The 19358-nt window shown below is 40.1% G+C and overlaps 2 protein-coding genes across 2 annotated transcripts in view; one reads left to right on the top strand and one right to left on the bottom strand.

Annotated features, from left to right (window-relative positions):
- Positions 1 to 6374, bottom strand: part of sertad2b (SERTA domain containing 2b) — a 41063-nt gene extending 34689 nt beyond the window's left edge. Inside the window, exon 1 of the mRNA XM_042434035.1 lies at positions 6158 to 6374. The gene's annotated coding sequence lies outside the window, so the exon portion shown is untranslated. The remainder of the gene's footprint in view (positions 1 to 6157) is intronic.
- Positions 6375 to 12104: 5730 nt separating this feature from the next.
- On the top strand, positions 12105 to 17803 carry inaa (internexin neuronal intermediate filament protein, alpha a). Its single transcript, XM_042432585.1, has 5 exons — positions 12105 to 12583; positions 13637 to 13867; positions 14800 to 15327; positions 16948 to 17072; positions 17188 to 17803. The coding sequence occupies exons 1-5, from the start codon at positions 12293 to 12295 to the stop codon at positions 17372 to 17374; spliced, it is 1362 nt and encodes a 453-aa protein (XP_042288519.1). The 5' UTR covers positions 12105 to 12292; the 3' UTR covers positions 17375 to 17803.
- Positions 17804 to 19358: the final 1555 nt, after the last annotated feature.

The following is a 19358-nucleotide window of genomic DNA, read 5'->3' as shown; positions in this document are numbered from 1 at the left end:
TGTTACAAGCATGTTATAATTAAATACTGAAACAAAACAAACAATTTTAATAGTTTGACAAAGAATCCCAACTCAAGATCCACTTACTAACTTTTTTCTAGAGCTTTCAACCACATCACTGTAAATAACTTTTAGCTTTACTTCTAAGGCAACATGAACATAAGGTCCTAAAGGTGCTATGGATGAAATCATAACAGCAACTGAACTTGCAAGTCAACAGATGTCTGTCTCCATAACAACTGAGCAAACTCCATTTGCTGATTAAGCCTGTGTGATGTTGTTGAAAGCTCCAGAAAACAACAGGAAGTGAACCTATGTGTGGGATTGTTTTGTCAAACCACTATTTAACATCAAGAATGACATTTCATGCTAAATGTTAATAGTATATTTTAAAATTCTACATATTGATTGTAAGTTTTTGCATATTGTGAAATATTAAAGCCTGTTTTGTTTAGCATGGAATTATTATTATGACTGCCTTTGAAAAACAATTCCAGTTTGCCTTCCTAACCACTTCCTGGCTGTTAAAAGATCTCAGAAGATAAGAAAAAGACTGGTGTTCATGTAATCAGCAGGGAAGCACTCTATCACAGACAATTGTTTTAAACATTCACACCACATATTTACAGTGTACATCCACACACACTGAAGACAAAGGCAAAGTATAACATGTCTAAACATTAGAGTGTGGAAATGTCTTGTCTTCCAATACATTTTGCCTCATATTTCATCTGTGTGATTGTTGATATAAAGTAAAGTAGGATTCTCTGATACTTCTGAGAGACAGGAGGCGACACACACACAGACTATTAGAGAGAGAGAGAGAGAGAGGAAAGAAGCGAGAAAAGGTGGTGCTCGTGTGAATAATGGAAAGGAGGTCAGTGCCTGAAGGGGTGGGGCAATGGTGAACACTCTGCTCAAAGTAAAGGCACTGAGAATGTAAAGCTGCCACACACACACACACACAGCCTCACACACACTAGATCACCTATTATGATGGTGGATTGACAAGTGACGGGACGTACTAAATTTGCATGGCTCATCTTTGCATTTGGTTTAAAAGCAACTGATAAGTTGCAAATGCTACCATAAATTCTACAAAATATTCACAGTACACTTAAATGTTGTAAAAAAAAAAAAAACCCTCTCATATCCATTGCTATATTACGACTTAAAATCATAAAAGACGTTGCATTTGATGAAAAAGTTGCCAGCGTACATGTAGATTGGATCAAGTCATGTTGATCTGTCACTTTCACCGCGATCAATTACTGTAAAGTCAAACCACTCAGTTTATATAGTCAGTCTATAAATCAGTATATATATCCTTGGTGTTTGCACTTATTGGTCAAAAATTGTAATAACCAAAAGGAAGAAATGTATTTTGCTCTCTTAATCTCTTTGTCATGATAGATTTATGTTCTCCAGGGGGCATGAATTTCTGTTCCAGACTTACAGTGTCAGTACTGGTAATTTGATTGGTGCGTGATCTCTGTGGCCGGGCACTAAAATTTGTTCTGTATCACTGAAATTTCAGCGGATATGCAGACAGTTGGGTTAGGATGTTGTTAGCTATTGCTAATGCTGCGTCTTTGTCCTATGATTCAGACCTTACGTACGGACAGCTTTCATTTCAGCTTCCTAGTTATAAATCTAAGGGAGAGAATCTGAATTTCTATGTCACACTTGGTAAAAACAGGTGTCAACAAACAGGTGGCAAAATGGCTGCACAACCACCGTCACTGGCAGCTAAATAAAATCCAATTTTAACACTAATGATGTCAATTCAGCTTATTTAAAAAGAGCTATACATAATTAATTTGCATCTGGTTTCACTTGGTAACTCTCTAAATACTCAAAATATGTGACAAAGCAAACGTAGCTAATTTAAGCTATTTATCTGTGACTACAAGGCTAGCATCTTGGAATAATGTACGAACAGTCCCAAGTTGGAATAATAATAAAAACTTCTGATTTCAGCACTCTTTATGTTGCTCCCCAGCTCCACACATAACTCAATGTCGAACCATAGTGTAACATAGGTAGTGCTGAGGTTACACAACTACTCACTGCTATGAGATTTGACAGTCTAGTCATGTGCCGTTACCAAAACTGACCCATGAGAAAAAGAATTAACGCTAGCTAGAACCCCTTCTGTTTTAAAAATATGCGATGAATGCAGAGCTGAATGTGCAGCAGTTGCCGATGACAACGCACCTAAAAAATACAGATGAAAAGTGGGAATCACAGCTAAGCTAGCACTTAGCTAATCACTTTACTAGCTTCTAGCTTCTTCTACTTTTCGAGTGGAATATAAAGCTAACAAGTGTGCATATTGTAAAGAGACAGATGTTTTATGTAGGCTTGCTGAAAAGAGGGATTAAAAACCTTTGTATCAACGTTCTGAGGGTATTTATGGTCTATTACATGCTCCGGGTTATTAGCGTACCACAGATGTTTACAGCTCGTCTTAGATGTCATGCTTGTAGCTTGCCAAAGGCTTTTTTATTCTCTTTTTAAAACATGGAAAAAATATGCACTATAGCTAGAGTATTGTTATATCTACTTACTCAAAAAGAGAGAAATTCAAATTTTTGAGTTTCACTTTGACATCTTGTAGCCTTTCTGGTAACTCTATTTCTGAAAGAAAAAAGTTCATGTGTTCCTTATTTTTCCAACCAAAAGAAAAACAAAAAAACACTAAAGCTCTGAAAGGCAATTTCACAATAACGCTGTAATAACAGGGTTTTGTAGTATTTGCAACAAGGGCTCAACCAACTCAAGGTTAAAAGCAATATTTTTAGGTCTTGAAGATGATGATAACCAGTATTTTGCTGGTGAGTGATAGCTGATAGGAGTCACAGTGAGGGTCCAGTATGACATTCAACAAATGGCAGTTAGAGCCCACAGCATTGCAGGAACATGATCTACACCTCCGCCTGCTGACGGACTGACCAGTAAGCCCCCGCACACGACAAATTTAAAAGGATTATTCTGAACTTAGACTGTTCAGGACAGACTGAAACATGCCCCTTTACCCAGAAGTCCATATTAACAAGCTTAATACAGCATTTACCCCCAGAGAAACAGAGCAGAGGGTCAGAGGTCCCGGTTCATGAGATAACCCTGCTTATAGGGGAAATTAGAGGGGATACCTGTTCCCCGTTAGAGCCAGTGTAGTGCAGTGGAGTAACGCCAGTCCTACTGAGGGATTATTGTGCGGTGATGCTATCATCACAACCACTCTCCCACTGTCTATTTATAGTTCACAGAGCTCCCTCTCTCTCTGTGTGTGTGTGTGTGTGTCTCTTTCAGTCTCTCTGTCAGATTCTCCATACTGAATGCCAAATGTATTAAAAGGAGAAGGTCAGAAAAAAACAGAACCGCTAACCAGCAGTTACTGGTTTCAAACCCAAGAGAGAAATACAACACCTGTCCCTGATCTCTCATAGAGCTCAATACTGAAGTCGGTTAACTTTATGTGTCCCCCCATATGACACGCATGAAGCATGTAAAATTTTCACCACAGGGGTCAGAACATGTTGTAACATATTCATGGGTTGATAATTCAGTGGATACTGGTGGATCATTCAGAGCTACTTAAAGTGAGTGAGCAAGTCTGAGTTCAGTGTCCTGTGGGCAGGACCAGCAGCAGCCACAGGTAGACCTTTGTGCACAGTTGTGTTGCTTATTGTTTCGATAGAACATTTAGTTTCAGCAAATTTCGACCTGGATTCACACCACATGTGTGGAGTTGTTTATTGGAACTCTTAAAGGAATAATTTGACATTCTAGGAAATATGCTAATTCACTTTTTTGCAGAGAGTTAGATGAGAAGATCAACACCACCCTCATGTCTGTATAGTATTTACTGTGTGTAGCTCTTAATGCTAAGCTAAGCTAGCATTAAGAGCTGGAAACAGGAAAACAGCAAGCCTGGCTCTGTCCAAAGGTAACAAAATCCACTGTCAGCACCTGTAAAGCTCACATGTTATATCTAATTTGTTTAATCTGAATGTATAAACAATTCACCATTTTATGGGGGGGTTACATGACAGGATAACTTCCCGGAGTCTCCACTGGTTGCCTGGCAACTGCTCCCAAGAAATAGTCCAGTACATAACCCCTATAAAACAGTGAATTGCCGTTTTAACAATTTAAGAGTCAGGCTAGCTTGTTTCCCCCTCTTTACAGTCTTTATGCTAAGCTAAGCTAACCAGCTGCTAGCTCCAACTAAATATCTTCCCAAAATGTCGAACTATGTCTTTAAATTCAGTTCATTCAGTCAGGTGAAAACAAACCTGCCTTTGCTTTAATTTCTTCTTGTGAAATTTCTGAACAAACCATGTGCATCAGTTCAGTATGACAAGGTAAAGTCTTGCCACTTTTAGGCCAAACTGATTTCATATTGGATCTATGACTTTGTTTATCATAAAAGAGAGCAAAAACTAAAAGACTCTTCTCTGGAGATCAAAGCAAATCCTTTAGGGCATCATTAAGGAACAACATTGCCTGTAAAATGACCGGTAGGTGAGCTATGATTTCTACTGACCAGTTGCAGTCTGTTCACAGTGTGGGTTAGGAAACTCCAATTCAGCAAAGGATTTCAGATGTACTGAGGGGACCTGACCATAGTCTAGGTCTTGAGTGTCTCATCCTGGTGTTCAGACAGAGACAGCGAAGGCTGGATGGCTGCTGATTCTGCCTGCCAGACGAGCCGCAGCGTCTGAGCCCCGGGCCGGGAACACAGACGACCATGGCACCTTAATCTGGATTAGCTGCTAAATTAGAAGCCTGGTTGCTTGTATAATCCCGTTGACAAACTTCCTGCAGCCCCCAAGGCCATTTGACGGGAGCCGATTCATTCAGGCCAGGACATGCCAACATGGGCCAGACAGAATGACTGACTGATGAACTGCTCACAATACAATGAAATATCATTTTATAAAACCAGAGAGGAAAACATGAGCTCACAGTACTATAAAGTATGAACTAACACACAGACTTTAGGGACATTATAGAATGGTATTCCTTAAGTGATACCCACGGAAATCAAAAATATATATATCATTTAAATAATAATTTGACAAATCTACAATTTCCCTGGAATTTGAAGTTGATGACACACACACACACACACACACACACACACACACACACACACACACACACACACACACACACACGCCATCACTTTCTACTGGTGTATAACACCAGTATGTGATAGATCAGGTCTATATAGTGATAGTGTATGCTGGTTTGCACTGGAGCAGCGCAGCAGCAGATCAGGATGCGTCTGTCAGTCAGTGATGGTGTGTGTGAGCTTAAAGACAACTTGGTTATATAATGCCGGCAGCAGCAGCAGCAGCAGCAGCAAATGTGCGCTGCTTCCCTCGGAGCAACAAGAGAGAACACCATGATCAGTTCAAATGTTCTGTCCTCTCTTGAACAGAAACATTTGTCCAACTGCGCTCTCTGTTATTGTTCTTGCCTAACGGTAAAGTAGCCTATAAATTAAATTGTAAGAGCCTGTTCATTTTTCCAGTCTTGTGCTGAATTCGGCATACAAATAATGTGCCAAACATTACATATTTTCATAAAATCACAACTTTTAGAATTGATTAACACTGTTCCTCACGGCGGCTCCACTGTCTCTTTCAGCAGAATAAGCAAGTCGGTACAAGGGTCACCATTTCTGAAATCTAAGATTTTATGATAATAAGTCGTATTTGGTGTGTCAGATGTATGCCGATGTAAAGAGAGGCGTCTGTTAATATATAAAAAGTATAATAAATTTGGTTCTACTGTGTATCAACTTTAGAAAATGAGCGAGAAACGTTAAAACAGCTACTTTTCTAGTGCAGTCTGGTGGAACACTGTTAAAGCGCGACACAATGGTGCGTAACGGGAACTCCACGCTGCGCCTTTCCTCTTGTGAACGCGTTCACTGATGTAGACAGGCAATAGTAGCTGTCCATTCATTGGACACATAACCTGTCTTGTGTTTACCATCTACTACTACTTTCTGACAATGTTTAAAACACGAGGACGTAAACAATTTCACGCACGGTTAAAGATATAGGGATACATAACTCACAATCACAATCAACACCGGACACAACCGTGGAGGAGTTCAGATGCAGTTTAAGACACTCACCCTCTATGGCAGATCCGTCCAGCACGGTGCTAAAGTAGAAAAATAGATTTGAAAAGAAATGGCTCTGGAGATTTAGTTTACGTCAGAGAGCTCACTCCGCTACTGTTAGGATGTCTAATTTCTAATTTAGCTAAAAACTGATGGACTGCGTTCACACTCAGTCCAACGTCTCCAATGTCACAGATCTCGGCCAATGCGAAGTCATGTAAGAACAGCCAGCCAGCCTGATGCTGCATTCAAGTGTCATGAGACAGATAGTAAATACGAATATCCTACTACTCTGCCCGTTTGGTGGTCAATATCTTCTGTAATCCCGGTTGGCTTTTGATTTTAGATGGTAAATGCGATAATAAATTACAGGTCACCTTAGCTTTCATGTGGTTCGGCTGCCATTTAAATAGTGTAATAATGGCTTTGACATGATGAATTTTAACTTAAAATGCACAGTATGGGCACTGGAGGGGTCATTTAACTTAGATATATCTAACTTACTGAAATTCTGACTGTTGCCATCAGAAACATCCCGCTAAGCCCATTAAGTATATGAAAATTACATATGTGTTACGTGCATTCAACACAAAAAGCTATTCATTGAGGTCTGCATAACGTCCCCTACAATTCCCTGTAAATCTTGACATGCTGAGGAAATGTGTCTCTATTTCCCTCCGTGTAGAGAAAAGCCTATTTCTTTAACACGCGGTTACTAAAACTTCCCATAGTACGTGAATGCAGCAGCGTTCTGTGTGTGACAGACATGTCGTGCGGTGACTCACAGCTGAGTCACTGCGTCGTGTCCCGCCCACACCGCGGTGGCGGCCAATCGCGATCGTGCGGGAGCGGGCACAGTGGCGAGCAGTCACGCACAGTCCACAGTCCCGCTGTGTGCAGTTTAAAGGGCCGCCAGCCGCTCGGCCATGTACGGAAATCATTCCCATTGACCATTAAAGGCATGTGGGCGGGTTTAGATGTTACATATTCATATGCGACATAGATATGAACAAACACATATGAAAGATGAATTGCATCACATACAGAATGAATGCAGGAAAGGAACAACACCAACCTGTTTCTTAGTCACCGAAACACTCCCCACATCATACAAGGGTTTTAATAAGAATCATAAATGTAAGGTTTTGTGTATTTTTTAATACTTTGTGTCGGTTATTCTGCTTTTATGTATATTTGTATGTATATATTCTTTTATATTTTGTCTCTCTCTTCTTATCTCTGTTTTTTTTTTTTTTTTTAATAATTTTAGATATTGATTGTATACTCTAATTGGAACTTGAGCTTGAGGAAGCCAGATTTCAATGCCTTCAGTGTTGCTACCTACTGTGTTGCTGTGCGTGTGATAATAAAAGCTCTTGAATCTCTGAATACGAACGTGTGAGTGTGTTGAGACCACTGACTGTTTAAAATACACAGTGTGTCGTCAGCAAAACCACTTCTTTCCTTCAGTCACACTTTGACTGAAACATTTGCTTATTCTGGAACACATCCTGCCATGTCTGTTTGGGTATAATCATGCATAGAGTAGTCACAACAACTCCTAGAGGCTGGTGTGAAACAGATTAAGAAGTATTCGCCCCCACTGTTCAGGGCTCACTCCTCTACAGCAGCTTGTATGTCTGTATCGAGTGTGGGTGAGCCATGCTCCGAGCATTAAAGAAAAGTGTGACAATACTATATCGAGAGTTGTCTCTTTCCTCATTGAAGTCAAGTGCAAGAGGTATATTGCCACAACAATTTGGGGGCTCGTCTGTGATGCCAATCTCCTTTGACTGTTCTCCATACAGGTCAAATCTGTGCAGCTGGTGAAGGGACTACAAAATGCCTAAGACCCAGGAAGTCAACATTTCCTGAGGAAGGCTTGCAAATGACTCCCGGCATGAGAAGGGACTGCCTGTGATGATTATAGACAATGGTTTGAATGACATGACATCTGAAATTAAATGAAGATACAATATTAGAGACCATGAAAGATGTCTGAAAGGTAAAGACATTCCATTAGGGGTGATGACCTATTGACAAAGGAATGAATGAATAATGTCTGTAAATGTCTGTGAAGGGTGAGGTCTCTGGGTAGTGCATAATAAATGAGTAAAGGTCAAAGTAAAGAAGTTCCAAAGTTCACAGGATGTGTGAAAATAATGAGTGACAAACATGAACCAGACACTTGTAGGCAGTTACAGTTGTGGATGAAAACATTGTGGTTTCCCTGAAACCGGCAGTTTCAGTTCAAGTCAAACTGAGAAATTAAAGAAAGGACTTGAAAAATGTGAACGGGTAAAAGAACAAAACAATAAAAGACAGCCTAAAACACAAAAATCAGGGGAAACGTGAGGTGGGGGGTGGGGGTACTAATCAATGTCCCCAGTTCTCTTTCCAGAAAGACTTGGACCTCCTCTCAATGCCAGCTGTCCATCAATGCCAAAGGCCAGATCCGCCTCCAGACCAGTCACCACCACAACCAGAGGAAAGCCAACCAGCCAGACATCTGGGCCTGTATGACAGGGTTCAAGATGAGCTGAACCAGATAGAGATGGAAGAGTCTTGAACCAGTTCACTCTCATCACCACCCCCTTCATATTCTACAAACTCAGCCCAAGAAACTCTGTCAGAACAAGCAAAAGCAGGCACAATCACAATACAGCTCCCCTTCCAAGAGGGCAAGCGTGTCAATTATTTGTTTTGCAAAGTTACAAAAAATTATAGATGCAGGCCCCCCCCCAATTATAATATCTGAAATGTGTTGGAGGAGGTGGTGTTAGATACCATTAGACAATCCGACAAGTACTTTGCATAAAGCATATTCAGGCCTTTGATGTTAAAGGCCTGAGTTTGCATCTTGTTTACTAGCACACAGACAATGCCACACACAATCCTGCCAACGTTTCTCACCGTTCTTCTGTTCAACAACTGGTTGAAGTAATGTTCTTAAATATTCTTTAAAAAATGGCTTTGCAAATGTTTTATGAGGAAGAATGCATTTTGTTTGCAATTTGCAATTTTTTGCACTATATTTGGGCTGACAGGTTATATAAAACCTATGTTGTAATACAGCATATGTCACCATGGTACTGCAGAGATTACAGACTCATTACAAACTGGCAGGATTACAGGAATATTGTAGTGATTTTCTTTTTTCACAATCATACATTCTCTCTGTTCAACATTATTTTTGCTCAGCTTCTCATCAAACCAGTCAGCTGCAGGACACACACACACACACACACAGAGTAAGTGTACATACTGTACATTTGTTCTTCCACATGGAGGGTGCTTACTGAGGGTCTGCTGCCCTCTGCCTTCTAAAATCTAACTGAGCAGGCTGACATGGGAAGCAGCAGGGGAAGCTCCTCCTGCCATAACTGCTACATCTGGTTTTCATCCAAGCCCGCACCTGCTTTTTCTCACGTCCCACAGCTCCACAACCACCCAATGGGTTTGTCAGTATTTGCTGTTGACTGACATGCAGTTATAGACAGAAAATGATGGTAAAGCCTTGATTTGTATTGACCTCTACTGGCAGTCAGAGAGAACTGCAACAACACTGATGGAGCTTATCTCCTACACTATTTCTCTGTAACAGCTCCTGTTCCTGTTTACACATAACTGACTCTGACAGATATGAATAATTAACACATTAGGTTACACAAGAAATCAATGAGAGCATTGATCCAACAGATGCCAGTTTGAGTGTCTTTGTCGGAGGGTGGAGGTGTTTTCCCTCTAAAATAAACTACAAGCTGGATAAACAGTTTTAAAGCCCATCGATGTTCATACTTGCTGAAGGGTAGAGATATATTGAAAATGTTCAATGTATTTAAATTACTGCCCGTTTGTTATTTCATTGTAAAGTGAATTGAGATGTTACAGAGTGATATCCAAAGAAAGTTTATTAGATTTGAGCTTTTCATACGTCATTGGAAGAAATCTGTAAGATCAATGACAATTTGTGAAGAAAGAAGGAATACTGTGCACTAGATAAACTAAACTCAGCCATATTTTTGTGTATGCAGTTCACTACCTCCATACTGGAGTTGTGGTCCGCGGCACAGAACCCAGTATCACAAAGGCAAATTTTTCTCTTTTTTTCTCATTGTGAAAGCTGAAATAGTTGGAAGACTCCTTCACCTTCAGGCCTGGACAAGTATTTCTTTCTGCTATTATTGATTATTGGAGATAATATGTTGGTGCATTTACAATTTGATTGTCATGAGATCAACACAATAAATATGTAAAGCAGAAGATATTCATTTCCCAACAATGATGTAAAAAATCCATTGTAGTGTATGATATTCTGTATATTTTATATGTCTATGTGTGCAATTAGTGACGATTTATTTAAATTAGAGTATAAATTATACATTTTATACCACAATTATACCACAAGTAAGTTTGTTTTATTAGGGTACAGTAGTAAGTACACAGACAAATTGACAGCATATAAAACTGACATTTCAAAAGGGACAATTAAAGTTACTGGATACTTTGCAGCTTAAGATCTTACTTGTTCAGCATATAAAATAACATGCATCATCATACAGTTGATACCAACCTAATGGTTTATACATAGTTAAATTGGTTCTGCATTGAGCAACTATATTAAAAATTTGCTTACATGTTAAAACATCAATAACCATTATCTGGTAATATACCAGTCTGAAAGGTGGCATTTACATAATGAATACTTTTACTTCTGATACGTACATTTAGCTGATAATACTTCTATACTTCTATTTAAGTAAAATTTTGAATGCAAGAGGAATTAATAGTGTGGTATTGTTACTTTTCTTAAGTAAGGGATCTGAGTAATTCTTACACCACTAATCTGTAGCAACTTGAAATTATGTCCAAAAAGAAACTAAAGGTAGCATTGACAGTTAGGTCCAGAAGGTGAAAACCACAAAAGAAGAAAGAGGACGTTAAGACAGACAGATATAATATGAGAAAACTACACATACAGTTGCAGAACAGAATGAAAGGTAAGCACAACCCTGAGTCAAAATGTGTTCTTCTTGTTGGTACTCAACCTTTTGACCCCTTAATACAGCCATGTCTACTTATCACAGGCTGTGCATCTATGCTCTGTGAGAAGTTCAACTGAAGAGTGATTGTCCCTCCTCAGATTGTTTCATTTAAATCATTTTAGAGCCCTGAAGAGGTAAAACTGATCAGAACTCCAAAAAAGCAAAGAAATTTGCAATCACCTCATTCCCCTCACATGAGTGCCCTGTCCATCTCCTCACCTGGATCCCATTATCCCCCTAGTCACACCTCATATGCTGGCCTAGGTTCACTTACACCTTGCCAGATTGTCTAGAGTTCATGCCTCGCTATCCAGCATTCCCTTACCTGTTGTTGTTCGGCCTGCCTGTTACCCTGTCTGATCACCGGTTTGAAGATTTTGCCTGCTTCCCTCACTTCTGTCTGCCTGCCTGGTTTGTGATCCCTGCTTGTTTCTTTGGACTTGATGAAAATATATTGGACTCTGCTACTGCCTCTGAGTTCGTGCTTTTGGGTTATGAGCTCTCTGGGTTATTAGTCATCGTACAACGATGAGTCCTGACCGCGAGGCTGGGAACCACACTACCACACACTGTATATATCTCCAAACACAGCAGAGGAGAGGATGGAGAAAAACAAATGTGCTCCTCCAAACCATAACCCCTAGACCAAATGTTACGTTCTCACTTCCCTTGGACGTTTGAGACTTCAGCTTAATACAAAACATTTTTGAAAACGAATTGCCACAAACTACACACTTGACAGAACCAGTTTAATAGTACAGCTGATGAAACGCAGCTACAGGGCTCCACTGCCTGCATGAAAAGTGAAATACGTGACGCACGTAGAGAGAGAGGTCATGATCCTCAGGACAGTTCCATCATTTTACGCACGCAAAATGACTCTCGAGGGATGGATGAAATCTGGAAAAAAATGTACATCAGTGTTGGTTTTGATCACTTCAATTAACAAAACTTTATTCAACATATTCAGTCCACTGCACAAATGTTATTAAACCGTGTACATCCGTGCGTAAAATGGTTCGTTCCAGCCGCAGCCCTGTGGTCTATAAGCGTCTGCAAAGCTCTTTAAGTCCCTCAGTTTTATCTCTGACTCACGGTAAAGATGAGCTACGGAGACCGCTACACCTCGTCCTCCTACCGGAAGATTTTCGGGGATTCTCCCAGGTTTCCCGTCTCCTCCTCTCGCATGGGCAGCGCCTCGTCTCGTGGCTCCTCAGGCTACAGGTCCATGGCTATGTCCCGCAACAGCGCGACGTCCGTGGGCCTGTACCGACGGGTCGGTCGCACCTCCACCTTCTCTTCGATGTCGACTGATTCCCTCGATCTGACCCAGACGTCTGTGGTCAACAATGAATTAAAAGTCATTAGAACCAACGAGAAAGAGCAACTGCAGGTAGGTGTGATTACAATGACATGTAGGGCAGAATGAGACAAAATGATTCACTTTTGAATGTTGGGTTACTCCACAAGAAATGCAGATAATTTGAAACTGTTCTTCATAATCATAATTTAAGTCCAATAAAAGCATAAAGTGAAGTTAGTGAATGAAGTAAACCCCGGGTTCGGCTTGTTCCAGGGATTATAAGAACACTTTACCCCTAAAACCACTATTTTAATTTAACTGCTTCACATGTCTCAGCTCCACAGTGGTGGCTTTTACCTGTCAGACCAGGACTAAATCAGCCCGTATGAAAATCAATCAATTCAATTGATCAACTGTTTCATCCCTAGATTAAACTAACCAACAACTAACAGTCCATGTATCACAACAGTGTCAGCAGGGAAATAAAATACATCATCAGGGTCTCATTTAGGTAGGAAGGGATGCTTTTCTCAAGTTCAGCTCCATTTTGTGAATTAAAGCTGCACTAATCACTATTTTTATATTAATAATGGATCAAATGACTGTGTACTGTGAAAAGAGTCATTCATAGTGATGAACCCGCTCTCATGAGTGTCGTTTCCAGTTGCAACAGACAGCGGTTTTCACTGAAAAAACTCTGATAAACCCACTGTACACTACCTGCCCAGTACCAAACATCAGAGAGACAAAGTTAGCAAATAGCTGATGAACAGGAGCAATTAGTAGCTATAGAGCAAGATATTTCTCTCAGGAATTGGTGGAGACCAAAACAGAGCTAAAAGGAGAATGAATACTGGACTTCCATTTATTAAGTAACCAGAAACAAGATTCCAAAAAAATGTGTAAGTAGGCAACTGTTTGCTTACAAGGCCATAATATGTCAATGCTGGCCCAAAGTGGCCAAAAAAATCAATAAATGTTGCTTTAAACTTATGGTACAGCTTTATTTAACACCTTGTAGTAAGAAGTCTGGGTAGCTGTAGCTGCAGGAGATTTCATAGCAAGTTTAGGGATAAGTGACTTGATCACTTTGAGTCACTGTATGACATTTATTGTGATCATAAATGTGTTTCTCCTGTTCAGGGTCTGAATGATCGCTTTGCCATGTTCATCGATAAAGTCCGGCACCTGGAGCAGCAGAATAAAGTGCTGGAGACGGAGCTGGTGACACTGCGGCAGAAGCAGAACGAGCCATCCCGCCTCGCTCACATCTACCAGCAGGAGATGAGGGAGCTGCGGTCACAGCTGGAGGACCTGAGCAGGGACAAGAACCGCATCCTGATCGAGAGGAACAACATGGAGGATGAACTGCAGGTAAAACCACTGAATGATTTTGAAAAGGAGTAGGACTAAGCGAATATGTGCATATTTAAAATGTAAGTAATTTTTTTGTTCTATAGAATTTTTTTATTAGCAGCATGGCTACATGGATGGCAACGTTGGTTTGCAAGTTGTTCTATCACTCTGGTCCAGACAGAAAAATCTCAAATATTATGTGGTGGATTGGCATGAAATTTGTTTCAGACATTCATGTTCCTCAGAGGATGAATCCTACGAACTTTGGTGAACCCCTGACTTCTTCCTCTAGCAACTCCATGATGTTGACATTTGTGTTTTTTGGTGAAATGCCTCAGCAAGGATTGGTTGGATTTACAATGAAATTAGGTTCAGACATTCATGGTAATCAGAGTATGAATTTAAGTAACTTCAGTGATCCATTAACGTTTCATCTAGCGCTACCAGCAGGTCAAATTTTTAATTTGTTCAATACAATTCAATGACATTTGGTTTTGTGCTAATTAGCAAATGCTAGCATGCTAATACACTAAACTAAGACGGTGAACATAGTAAACATAATTGCTGCAAAACATCATGTTAGCATTGTCATTGTAAACATGTTAGCATGCTGACATTAGCAGTAAGCTTAAAGCACTGCTTTGCCTTAGTATAGCTTCACAGAGCTGCTAGCATGGTTGTAGAATCTTATTATTTTCTGTATTATTTTCAGTCTATGCATCTAAAAAAAACCCTAACCCCTCTCAATACCCAGTTTTTCCCATCTCTAATTATTTCATCTTCCCATTCACCTTTCTCTTTGTGCCATCTAACATCTCATGTCCCAATCATCCCGATGTTCCTGCCATCTTTCATATCTTTTATCTTTATCTTATCATCTTTACTTTCTATCTTCTGATCTCATTGCTAAAATCTCATCTCTACACTCCCCTCTCATTCATAAATTTCAGAAACTCAGTGTAAAGTATGATGAGGAGGTGAGGGCGCGTGAGGAAGCAGAGCAGACCTTGAGGTCCTTCAGGAAGGACGTGGACGATGCCGCAGCTGTCCGCCTGGACCTGGAGCGCCGTGTTGATTCGCTGATGGACGAAATCTCCTTCCTGAAGAAAGTCCATGACGAGGAAATCCAGGAGATGAGAGGCATGATGGAGGAGCAGCAGGTCTGTGTGGAGCTTGAGCTCGCCAAACCCGACCTCACCTCAGCCCTGAAGGAGATCCGCAACCAATACGAGTCCATCGCTTCCAAGAATCTGCAGTCGGCCGAGGAGTGGTACAAGAACAAGTTTGCCAGCCTCAGCGAGCAGGCCACCAGAAGCAACGAGGCCATGCGGGCCAGCAGAGAGGAGATCAATGAGTTCAGGAGGCAGCTGCAGTCCAAGACCATCGAGATAGAGACCCTGAGGGGCGCCAACGAGTCTCTGGAGAGGCAGATCACAGAGATGGAGGATGCACACAACACTGAGGCCACAGCAATGCAGGCAAGTAATGACAGTCATTAAATAAAAACATTATAACAGCTGAAGAGCTGTGTTTCACTGCCCTCTGTGGCTGAAATGTAAAGTTTGTCAGTGTGATCACAACCACACCCACAACACTGATGTCACTGTGTACTGACACAGTACTGACATGTGCTTTTTTCTCATTTGGGTGAACCAACCCTTTAATATGTAAAAAATACAGATATAATGTACAATTACACAAACATTTCACAGCATACAAAGTTGCTGTGGCATTATTGTGCCATGTAAACACACAATAATATGAAAAGAATAAAACTGTCCACAAAAACTTGATTTAATGATGGAGATATAGGACATACATAGTGCCATGTAGCTTTTTGAGCAGGCACTAAAAACAGCAAAAGTTTAAAACTACTGTAAAAGTGTGATACAATCCTTGGAAATTGAGTTATTATGTAGGATATTGCCAATATCCAAAACAATACTACATTTTCTCAGCAAAGAACTGAAAATGGTAAAAGTTAGAAGTACCACTATTAATTATTCTGATTGCCCAGTTGCTCTGTATATGCAGCACAGTCTACTGTCTACAACTCTACAGAATAATAGGATTGGAAGTGAGCAAATCTCAGGATCAAGCTCCTCATCAATTATTTCACAGCTCCAGTAGAGCTGTTAGCTAACTGCACACAGCAGGGTGGCCTCAACTCTGATATGTCGAGGACCAGAGAGGAAGCAAGGAATCCAGCATACTTTCAATCTGATAATCAAAACAATCATCCATATGTGCAGTCTCATTTCTAAGGAGTATATATATTTAAAAAATATTTTTCTACAGACGTCAATTTTGCCGCCTAGCAGTAAATTCTCAAATAAAAGCCAGTATTCAAATAACCATTTGGTCTCAAATATGAGCCAGAAGAACAAAAATGAAATTACTGGTACCTGAACTGTAATGACAAATGGTAAATTCAGCATAGTGTTCATATCTACACCATTATTTCCATCTATACAACACTGTAGTTATGCCATACTCACCACCTTGATGGTCTGAGTTTCTATTTTTAATAGCAGAAATACTGTTACTGTCACTCACTGATTACTCAGTTGCGATTAATTCTGCCACTCAACATTTCCTGCAGAAACAATAAAAGCTTTCCATGAAAGGGAAGGTACTCTGACTTCTGATACACTGAAAGCATTTCAAAAAAAAAAAAAAGGTGGAAAGGTGTTCAGTTTGCAGTAACACATACTTATACAACAGGGGAAAATAAAAATAAAGGTCTGTCTCATATAATAACCTGTCTCAAATACAGTCCTGCTTCTCACTGTTTGACAGTTTAGCATCTGTAACACAAAAAGTCTACCGTAATTCAGGTTCAAGGTCTGAAGTCTGTGACCATGAGACTGACCGAAACAGCTCTTAGTGAATTCACCCTGCATGACTATTAGATTAACCTCTGACCGCAGCTAAATCGGATACAGGAAAGCCATCTGCTCTCACTGGCTTTTTAGGGAAGGTAAGGCTAAGTAAGCCTGAGAGGTTAGTGTATTCATTTAAAGAAAAGAAAAAAGGAAATCCCATGCTCACTAATTATGCCTGCACCTCTAACTCTTCTTTTCTTTCCAATGTAACAGGACACTATTGGCCACCTGGATACTGAGCTGAGGAACCTGAAGAGTGAGATGGCGCAGCACCTGAGAGAGTACCAGGACCTGCTCAATGTCAAGATGGCCCTGGACATAGAGATAGCTGCTTACAGGTGCTGAATGCATGAAAAGACAGACTGAACAAAAAAGACTAGAAGACTTATCCAAACGTTTTTAAGCATTGTGGCTTGTATAAGCACTGACATGTGTTTCCTTTGGTCCTACAAGGAAACTGTTGGAGGGGGAGGAGACTCACTTTAACTCAGACATGTCGTTCAGTGCGGCCAGCTACAGCTACCAGCCACGAGCCTCAGGCGGCTCCTCCAGGAGCAGCCAGCGGGAGAAAGGTGGAGCCACGAAGGAAAGCTTCAAGGAAGAGGAGAAGGATGAAGCAGACATCAACTCCAACAACTGAAGACAGAGACACAAACAGGGAGAAGAGATGTGTTGTATATGTGTAGGGAGTTCATAGTTACATACTGCATCTGTACAGAATAAGATCCACAGCATCAACATGATGGTAGATTTTCACTGTTATGTATTTTTGAAGGGCATCATTAATAAAATTGTTTTGGGGATGATGCTGAAATATTTTATAGTCATAATATATATATTTATTGTATTTGACTATTTTCGTCTCAAAATACATGTAAAATAATGTTATTTAGTATTTTCCCTGTTGCAAAAGTCTGAAACAGCATTAAAACAATGTTTGGACTCTAAAACGCTCAGACTCATTTACTGTATTTGCAAAGAAAGGAACAATTTTACTAAAATATGAACCATCAACATAAATGAACCCCTTTACATCCACCCTTTTTATATAATTTTCGCCTATTTGGCGTGCCCAAATGGAAAAGCTCATAACAGAAGAACTGTAAGGCCATGATGCATGTATTAGGCTTCATTTGACAAGTGACATCTTCTAGTTTCTGGAAATGTGTTTGTTTAGCATGTGGCTAAAACACAAAACTACATCAGTTCAAATAAGGCTCAAAAAAGTGTTTTTGGTCCTTGTCTATAATGAGTCATATTTGAATAACAATGATTAGGACATGCAATATGCCAGAACTATGCAGAACACCACCAGACCTCTAGGCCTAACCTTGTGGTAGCAAGGGAGTTTTTAGTTTGTGGTGTCACTGGTGTCCCCGAACCTCTCCAATCATCTCCAATTGGCCAAATTGTGGCAATTGCTTTGACTCATTACCGCGTGATGCTACCGCTTACAACTGGCTTAAGTGGGTCGCCGGTGACCCGTTGGATGTTAAAAGGTTAAAGAACCCTGACCTGAAAACCTGGACCACATATACTGCATGTTGCAAATATTTTATCATTGTAATAAATCTGTGACCAAACACTGAAGTTTTCCTGGATGAATTTCCATTTTGCTGCAGTGTCAGATTGCAATGAAACCTCTGTGTGTGTGTATTCTTATAGATGGACTACAAATACTAGTGTAGTGCCTCTTCTCTGTTAGTCAAGGCTAAATCAGTCTGTGGAAACTGTTTTGTTTGCATTTGCTGGTCAGTGAGTTATATTGTTCTTGCATCCTCAAAAGTAATATTTATGTAACATTTTAAGGGAGATTGTGGACCATTTTGGTTTTGGCATTACAAATGGTCCCCATCGCTACTGCAATCAGTTCCGCAAGTACAAGTCCTTTGGGTTAGGCATCCTTTTGTTAGTAGTGGCAGAAAGAATGGCCATCATGACTTATCAGTACCATCTACTCAACGGCTTAACAGTAAAAAGTATTAAATTGTACATGTATACCAAGCAATCAAAATGTTTGTGTACATTTTACTTGGCTGAGGTATCAGTGTTGTTCCTGTACTCACTGTTGTTTCATTTGCACTGTCTGATGCAACAAATTAAATGACTGGCAAGTTGTTTTCTCTGCTTTCATATGCGAGTCAGTGAGAGTATGTTCTGCTAGAACGTATGGGGTAGTTCATTTTAAGATCCACTTAAAAATGACTCTCCCATATTGGAACAGAGCCTCAAACTCAATTACAACTCAGTTCAGTTATATTTTAATAATTCCTCACTTTGTTGCCCTGCAAATAACAGAAATATCAGGCTTCTTCAAATGAAGAGTTAAGATCATGAAGAGGGTAGAATGTCATTTCAGTCTTGTATTCTCTAGCTGTGGTTAGGGAGAAACCCAAACTTCAATCAAATGTCTGGTTGGCTTGCACTACTTTATAACCACAGTGTCATCTGTACAATATGAATGGGTGCATCAGTGGTGAAAAAGTACAATGAAAATGTAATCAGTAAAATGCTTTTTTATGTTTAAGTTTTAAACCAGCATTTTTTCTGTTACCTGATGTGTGTAGCAGATGGATGCTGATATCAACCTTAAACCACAGGAGGCAATGATGAAGTGGGAAACA

Source organism: Thunnus maccoyii, chromosome 14 (genome assembly GCF_910596095.1).
Source record: "Thunnus maccoyii chromosome 14, fThuMac1.1, whole genome shotgun sequence".
NCBI classification, from domain to species: Eukaryota; Metazoa; Chordata; class Actinopteri; order Scombriformes; family Scombridae; genus Thunnus; species Thunnus maccoyii.
This window is presented reverse-complemented; position numbering and strand designations above follow the sequence as displayed.

Coding starts and splice junctions, on each gene's coding strand:
- inaa (XM_042432585.1), top strand. CDS start 12,293: ATGAGCTACGGAGACCGCTACACCTCGTCCTCCTACCGGAAGATTTTC. Junction 12,584..13,636: donor ACGAGAAAGAGCAACTGCAG/GTAGGTGTGATT, acceptor TCTCCTGTTCAG/GGTCTGAATGATCGCTTTGC. Junction 13,868..14,799: donor ACATGGAGGATGAACTGCAG/GTAAAACCACTG, acceptor CATAAATTTCAG/AAACTCAGTGTAAAGTATGA.